Raw genomic sequence first — 8,919 nt, forward strand, 5'->3', positions numbered from 1 at the left:
AACCACTAAGCCACAGGGCCGGCCCTACATGATTATATTTTAAAACTGTTTTGCTTGGAACTTTTCACTAATGAGGATCTTTAACTCAATAGGGACTCAATAACTTCTGATCAGGTGATACCTGTGTAAGGACTGCCTTCCACAAGCTTTCCAAATACGTATATATACATTTTAACTTACATCTGAAAATTGACCTACCGCAAGACTGAACATTTTCATCGCTACTGAAGAAAAAGGGCAATAGCAAAATGCCAGTGAAGAGCTGAATTTTCCAATGAGCAGTTCTGAGGAGACACCAAATAAATGGGGCTGGTGCTCATGTCAGAAACATGTCCAAGGAGGCGGGTGGATGGATAGATGCTTAATAAATGTGCTGTGTTCAAGACCAGGGACAGGAGAATGTAGGGAGAATTTGAGGACACACTAACACTACAATGGTGTCTGAGTACATGGAGGACAGACCAGAAAGAAGCGAATAGCTGGTGACATATTATAGTCAGTAGACTTGCTGACCCTTTCAGTAGGCAGAAGAGAGTCATAATTAGTGTGGATGGCTGGACTAGTTAGCTTCTCATTCTCGGGTCCTAGCATTCTTGTTCTTGGTTACTTTTTAATCTCTACCCTCAACCCTGGTTACGACACTTTGTGTGTAGACTATTTGGGTACACATTTTATTCTTTGCAATCCCTAAGATTTCTTTATTTATCCTTCTCATCTACTTCTGCAGATTACTCAGATGTAATCAGTGGATGGGGAGTGAGGGGTGGCAAGTATTTATTATCTCTGTCAAGTGCTAGTACACAATGCTGATATGCATCTTAAAATATCGAATAAACTGATAAAGTGCTCATATGCCACTTCTGAGGGATGCAGTAAGCCAAATGTGAACAGTGCTAAAAACAGAGCTGCCAAGTTTCATGCACAAGCCAAAAGAGAGATTTGTATGGAGCTGAAAAGAGCTTAACTGTAGATTATCAGCAAGATGCTTTTGGCCCTTACTACCATGACTTGCACACATTAATATGAATAACACAAGGAGGAAGCAGACTCTAAATCATTAAGGCTCAGGAGTGGAAATCTGGTCCTAGGTTCTCCCATTTCTCTCACTGCCTTGGGGTAGGACCCTGTGTATATCACTCAACAATGAAATAGTTAACAAGTTTATAGCTCAGTTTCTCCATTTGAAGTGGTTAACTGGGGCATTTGGAAGGATTAACAGAGTCATGTTTTTAAAACACTTTGACATATTCATCTATAAAAAAGAAATGTAAATTATTTGCCTTTCATACTATGTATTTTAACTAGCAGAGTCATCATCTAACACAGACACTAAAACATGCATGTCTAAAATTAGAAAAATGAAAGAAAACAGGATAACCCTGGGCATAAAAATAGGCTAACTACTACATTAAAATATGCTAAATTGTTGGAAATAGCTTTTAGTGGTAATCATGATACTGCTCAGTTTCAGATGAAGGGACAGATTCAGATGTTAAGTGACTTGCTAAAGGCCACGTAGTTGGCTGGTAAGAGAAAAAACAAGACTCAGGCCCAGATGGTTAGGCCCATAAATGTATGTGTTGTGCAAACTTCCTCTGAGGGGAAAAGGGATTCTATTTTTTTTAAGATGTTTTAAAAATCTTAAGTTTATTTTCCAAATACATGTTTTTTAGTACAATGATTTTGTTCCAAAATGTCCACATTGCTTAAGAAAGCAGCTACATGCCACACTAGTGGATTCAATGACTTGACACCGTAGAATATTTGAAATTCATTTTGTGAAAAATGAAAAAAAAAATTTATGTGAGAAGTTTTTCACGATTTATTGCTTGTTTGGATAATAAGGATTTCTTTTAGCTGAGATTTCAGCTTCTAGAAGCTATGCATAACTTATGTTTTATGTATTGTCGGCACCTTCCACAGAGTCTGGCATGTAGAAGGTGCTCCACAGATGTTAAGTGAATTCTGTTATATTCCCAGCTCTCAAAGGCTTAGGAATAATGGCTTAGGATATGGCATGTTTCTCTTCCAAAAAAATAAATAAATAAATAAATAAACAAGACAACCTGCATATGTTCCAATCCTTTGATCATTCCATAGGTAACTTTTACTTCTCTGTGATTACATTTCTTTATTTGAAAAAATTGTTATGATTTTACAAGAGTGGGTAGGCTTGCGACTATGGTGAAAGTGACTCTGTGACTTCTGAGGCTAGGTCATTAAAGGATGCAGCTTCTACCTGGCTCTTTCTCTCTCTCTGGATGCTTGCCATTGAAACTCAGCCATTGTGCTATGAGGAAGCCCAGACTAGCCCATACAGAGAGATCCACATGGAGAAGGACCAAGGTCCCCAGCTGACAGTGAGACATATGAGTGAGAGCCCTGAGACGAGCACAGAACCGAGACTTTGCCTTCCCTGCTCCCCTCACCTAACGCCAAGGGGAGCAGGGATGAGATGTTTCCACTAAGCCCTGTCTAATTGCAGATTCATGAGCAAAATAAATGTTCTTTGTTTTGAGCCACTAAGTTCTGGGCAATTTATTATGTAGTCCTAGTAACTGAAACAACTGCGGATATAAAGCATGGCTTATTAAATGAAAATATTTAACATTTGAATTAAATAATACCTAAAAAACATAAGGCTTCATCACATTCTTAAATTATAAAGTGATTATTGATCATTGTAGGACCAGTGTTATCTATGAATAACTACATATGTGTCTTCTTTCCTTCCTTCCTCCTTTCATCCATCCATCCATCCATCCATCCATCCATCCATCCATCCATCCATTCTTCCATCCACCCATCCCTCCATCCACTCACCCATCCATCCATCCATCCATCCATCTATCCATCCACCCATCTATCCATCCATCCACTGTCTCTGAATTTTCATCCCCACAGCTGATTTACCAGATTGATCAGCATACCATTTGGTATACAGATAGGAAGGTAGGATGCATGAGGTGGTAGGCCATTTCTGGAATTCATATCATCACCTAAGAATTAGTTGTACTCCTTTTGATATTAAGAGTTGTCTAAAATAAGTTGGTACTTTTGTTGTTGTTACCAATGTTTTTATTTGCATGTATAATGTCCTGGAAAAAAATTAGATTTGTTGTCAAAGGACTTGGGTTCTTGCTTTAGGATCACCACTTATCAGTAAGTTATTTATATTTATGCACATCTTCAAAAGGAGGAGAAAATAATTATCTCACTCAATTGTAATAAATAAATGAGATAATATGTTTGAAGGGCAGAATATGTTTTTTATAAATCATCTAAGAGAGGTGAGGACAAATATATGTGTACTTTAGTGCTCCAATAATAATCCAAATTGGAAAACATTATAGATTATAAAAACACATCCATTCCCTCTTTGAAACTGATCTCTCAGCCAGAAAGACCATAGTTTGCATCCTATTTTGAATAGAAGAATTTGTTCTTGTACGTGAAAATGCAGGAGAAACAGAGAGTAGATGACCTCAGCTAGTTTAAAATAGGATACAGGAAAACAGATTTTCAGGACCTCTCCCTTTCCATCAGATACTGGGGCAAAAAAACCCCAAAAAAAACAAAAACACTCACATTCATTGGAAAGTATTGGAAAGGACTGAATCAAGATACTCTTAGCCTAAAGTATCCTATCTATTATTCTTTGCACAATTTGTTCATTTTCTTTGATCTTCAACTTAATTCAGCCACTCTCTATTCTTGGTATGTGCAGAGTCTAAATTTTCCACTAGGGAAATGTTTATTTTTCTCCTGACAGACTGACGGCTATTGCAAAGCACAAACTAACAGCAGTAGTAACCTAGTAGTAAATTTAAAATGATACAGGCATAAGGAAAAGAAAATTTACATTTTAGATTCTTATTCAAACTTGCATTCGTTGCCCACCCCCGATCTATTCATCTATTCCATTCAACAACTATTTAAATTAATGACAAATGTAACTGGTTGACCAATGCATGAAAAACACAAATGTCTTTGTTGATAAAAATTTTACCAAAACCCTTTGTGGACCCTAAAAACTGAACACAATTTCTTTAATAAGAAAATTATGCATTTCCTTTTAGTAGCATGCATCCATTTAGAATTTTGTGAACTCCTCTTTTTTTCTCTTGGCCAAATCTTGTTAGAATTATGGCTTTCCATTGGAGGAACATTCTTCTTCATTCATTTTATACGATTTATGAGTTCACTTCTTATGTCTACCCTTGGTCACGAAAATAAGTCAAATTTATGGGAATCACAAACTGAAAAGGAAAAATTTAACATTAACATTTCCCCAAATTTAACATTTGGAGAAAGTATGACTTGGAGGGTTCTCATGCTCCATCTCTCTCGTGTAGTTCATTGAAAGAACATAATTACATTGTTCAGTGTGGCTGGAGACCTTAAGAGTTGGTGTCACATGCATATTAAATATGCATGAATATGTTTCTAACACTCTAGTAGGGTCTAAAAGATTATAGAAGGGTCACAGCAATACTTACCCACCAGGAGGTGGTGCACTTTACAAATACCAATTGTTTTATTGCTTTTCTTAGAAAGAAAAAAATAATGTCCAAGGAGCTTTTAGCTTATCTATAAGCCATTCAAACTGTATTTAAATATGAATTCCCTTATCTCTCACTGGGAGGTTAAATTCAATCTAAAATATTTAAATTTTATCAACCATTCTAAATATTCCATACTATAACAAATATTTAGGCCTGAATTTGAGGTCTAACATTTTTATTTGTTCTATATCTTTTATTGTTTTTTAGTTTCACTTACAATCTTGGAAAAGTTTTCCCTGATCCCACATGTATAGTTGTGTTTATGTGCATATTTCCTGGTTGAACCTTATGTTAGATTTTACGTGTTTTTAAAAAAGTAATTCAATAATACTCAAAGGTGAATACAAGACATTAGTACAGCATCTATGATATTTGAAGGTATATATCATTATGTAAACATTTTGAGAGAGAAGGTTTATAATTTGCATGGTAGAAAGCTTTTGTTAGCTTTTGTTAGATGATGAATATAATAATAACATTGAGTTCTATCTTTAATGCATACTAATAACCTAGTTTTGATGATACCAGTGTTGATACCAGTCTCTTTTTATTTTTATGTTATTTTTTTTAACACTAGGCAAAGTACACCTTTCTCATGTTTATGACATGACTTGTAGCTATTTGCGCTCTTTTGGATTCCTGGGAGATTAGTTGTAATCGAATACGTTACCCATGGAAAGGTGACATATATTAACAAGTCCCATGATATCCAAACTAGCACAGTAGTTTTGAAGTCACATTAATAAACAGTTCATTTAAAAACTTAACCAGGTTGCCAGGATAATAAAACCCAAGACCCTTAAAACAGAAAGCAATATGATCAAAAAGATGATAGCTCTAATCAAAAAGAACAAAAGTACAAATCCACACTTCTGATCGGCCAACTATTTTGACTATTATCCCCAGGAGCTGACTTATAAAATGCATGCTAGGAGTACAGACACATAAGTTTCCTTTGACAGACCAAAAGAACAACCTGACGCTTCACCTCCAGCGGCATTTATAACCATGGCATATACATTTCTCCCAAAGAGCTTGTCTGCTTGACATCAGTTGGCTCTTGCCGGTACTTGTGCTTGATGCCACCTTTCATCTTAGCTTACAGACACATAAATTGCCAAGGAACAGGCTGTAAAGGGAGATCCTTGCTTTGTAGTCTCGTCGATGAATTAAAAGATGCAAATATCAGACTTCTTACCTTGAACTGACAGACGCAAGTCACAGTGTCTCCAATTCTTAAACATTCCCCATCAAATTTACACGTGTTGGTGTCACAGAGGAAGAGATCATTTTCTCTGTCATCGTAACCTCAAATTTAAAGAGAACACGCCAGTCACTAAAAAATGTTATAGACGTTAACAAAAAAAGCACTACCTTGAAGCTTTAAAAGAATTACCCTAAATTTTAATTCCAACCACCACTGCTGTACTGCAAGGTCATTCTCTACAGATAACCTCAAAAATCTAGTTAAGTGATCAATATTAATTTCTTTTTTTCACAATTGTTTTCTCGTCTATTTCCTTCTAATATCCTTTTTTTTTTTTGATAGAGCTATTTTACTTTAGCGTGGGTTAATACTGGCAGTGGTGAATGAAGGTTTAACACTCGCTTCTTAGCTTCTTTATTTTTTTTTCTCATTAAGTGGACTATAGTTTATGACCCCCAAACTCCACATTTTAGAAAAAAACTGGCGATGGTCTCTGAATGTCATTTTACCATTTTTCCATCTTTAATCATTCTTTTGCTTTAAGGTCTGAAACAACCCCTTATTTGGAATTTCTCCAGACAAAGAGGAAACAAAGCCCCAATACTAAAGATAAACAGGCACAGTGTTTTCTGTGATGGTCTGTCTGGCTCAAATGAAGATTGATCACCTCTAAGTTAACAGGGGTGGCGGGGGGTGCCAGGTTCTTGACAATCTGTCTGGAAACCCAGTTCATTCTCTTCAGTTTCTGCAGATCCCTTTAAGATATCTGGCTAATAATGAATTTCTTGATTGTCAGCCTCAATTTCACATTTAAGTTAGTTATTTCCTAAAACAATACTGTAGTTAGGAACGAAGCAAAACAGTCATCTTGGACTACAAAGCTGTCCACATTACAAACAATTGATTTTGCAGGTTGTTTAATACTCCTTTGAGAAAGCACCTAAAAAGTGATTAGGCACCTGCAAAGTGGAACTTAGTCTTTCCAAAATAACATACATGCACGCATGAGCCACAAATAAGTTAAAGAAAACATGTTGAGTTTTATAAAAATGCCAAATTTGGAAATTGCCAAAAACAGAACAAAGGCAATCTATTGACCCAAATCTAACAGGGTTGCAAATCTCAACCTGTCTTTAAAAAGCACAAACTACAATGATGCACAATAATTTTCCTCGTGAAATTTACGTCAGTAACAACCCAGGATTACGTATTCTTTCATCCTATAAGTTACAGTTGGTTATTCCCTCCTCTCCAAAGTTACATACACTTCAGCTCACATACATCCCTGAAAGCCACTTTATTCAGAGACTGATTTTTTACAGCAGAATTATATTTACAGAAGATGAATAATTACACACACACTTGCTAAAACAGGAACAGACTAGACCTAGGGGACAATATGCAGGCATGATAATGGAGTTTAAAATGCCAATGAAATCACATCACAATCCGCCCGGTATGCTACGGGCTGTCATACTGAAAGGAGAAGCCAGCTCCAAGCGCAGCAACTCCCATCATCGGGCCCTATTTAATTAGGAGGCTTCAGCAGAGCAAAGCCTGCCAAGCTCTCGCGTTCAGACTCTGACGGGACCCGAGCGAGCAAGAAGAGCGCCCGACCCACTCCAAGGAAGCCTGCCCAGAAATGGAGGAGTCGGCGCCCACCCGGCTCGGTTCCGCCCTCCGCCCGCCTGCGCGTGAGCCTGCCCGGCCTTGGTCATGTCCACCCCGGCCCGGGAGACCTACGAATGATTCTTTTCTCAACTTCCCTCCACCATTAAGAGCTTTGAGAGGCAAGAGGGAGGCATCTGTGGGCTGCAATAGACGTTGTTTTTGCAGCGAAGGAGAGGAGTATGAGAGAGAGAGAGAAAGAAAGAGAAATTGCATCTCTTAACCCAAGCTCCTTTAGAATCTGTGTGACCTGGTCTCGAATGCCAGACCAGAGACCAGTGCACCCTCATGGCACTGTTGCCAGGAATCAGTGTTTCCCCTGCAGTCACCATTTGATTTATTGCTTTCTCACTCGTTCTTTCTCATAAAGTTATTTCTAGCTCGTTCTAGCTAGACTTTTTTCTTTAATGATGGAAAACGTTCTGTTTTAGTGTTTCTCCAAGGATTGGTGCTCTTTTCAGTGAATCCACAAAACCATCCCGTTTAATATTTCTCAAAATCGTCGCAGCTCCAATTTCAGTGCAAGGAGGCAAAGGTTTCTACAGCTGCACTTTCTGCCTCCCCCCCTCCAGACCCCTCCCCCACTTCCTTAGCGGTCTGGATCAGTTCTCTGTGCTCCTCTGGGTGGAGGTCGGTCGTCTCAGGGGTTTGGGGCAGTAGGAGGCGAGAGGCTTGGGAGACGCGCAAGGGTAGGCTGGTCTGCGCTGGAAACGCGCGTTTCCTCTGCGGGGTTTAAGGCGTCGGGGTCTGGGGTTCTGGACTTACCAGAGCAGTTCCAGCCGGTGGGCGTTTGGCAGTCACTTAAGGAGGTAGGGAAAGCCGCGAGCTTCACCGGACGGGCTACGATGAGTAGCATCACCGGCAGCAGCAGCAGCCAGCAAAAGCCCTCGCAAAGTGTCCAGCTGCTGCACTGCCGCGGGGACTCCCACAGCACCATGACTAGTTCGCGCAACTCTGCAGCAGCAAACGGCTTCCGGAGAACACACTATCGCAGGGGCCGGGCAGCGGGCTACTGAGCATCCCGCGGACAGCGGCAGCACAGGCAGCGGCGGTGGCAGTGGCACCCGACGGGAAAGCAGCAGCCAGACCCGCGCATGATCTCGAGAGTTTCAGCAACATCCAGTGACCCGGCTCAGCCCCGGGAGCGAGAGGGTCGTGCGCTGAGAGGCTGCGCCGGAGACGCGGGAGGCTACTGCCATAAGGAGGGGGCTCTGGGAAGCCGAGGGGAGCAGGAGACGACCGGACTCCAGGGGCAGATGAGAGGAGCTCAAGGAGGCAGGGTGGAGGGAAAGTCAACGCACCCCGCACCCTAGCAGCCGCCTCTCGCGCTCGGCCGCCCGCATCCCTCTGGCGTTTGGGAAGCAGCAGGTCCTTAGCCCGCCCGGGATCACGTGTGAAGAGGCAATCGGGCGCTGATTGGCGGAGCGGGATGCAGGTCCCGAGAGGGAGGGGTCGGCGAGGAGGTGCAAGGAAGAGGCG

At 40.4% G+C, this 8,919-nt stretch overlaps 1 protein-coding gene across 1 annotated transcript in view; it reads right to left on the reverse strand.

The window, feature by feature from the left end:
* The window catches only part of TMEFF2 (transmembrane protein with EGF like and two follistatin like domains 2), a 232,419-nt gene extending 223,701 nt beyond the window's left edge, over positions 1-8,718 (reverse strand). The window contains exons 1-2 of the mRNA XM_058549461.1: positions 8,206-8,718; positions 5,764-5,873 (exon numbers count right to left, since the gene is read on the reverse strand). Coding sequence (XP_058405444.1) covers positions 5,764-5,873; positions 8,206-8,377 — 282 coding nt within the window. The 5' untranslated portion in view covers positions 8,378-8,718. The remainder of the gene's footprint in view (positions 1-5,763; positions 5,874-8,205) is intronic.
* Positions 8,719-8,919: the final 201 nt, after the last annotated feature.

The sequence above is a fragment of the Diceros bicornis genome, chromosome 10 (genome assembly GCF_020826845.1).
Source record: "Diceros bicornis minor isolate mBicDic1 chromosome 10, mDicBic1.mat.cur, whole genome shotgun sequence".
Taxonomy (NCBI): Eukaryota; Metazoa; Chordata; class Mammalia; order Perissodactyla; family Rhinocerotidae; genus Diceros; species Diceros bicornis.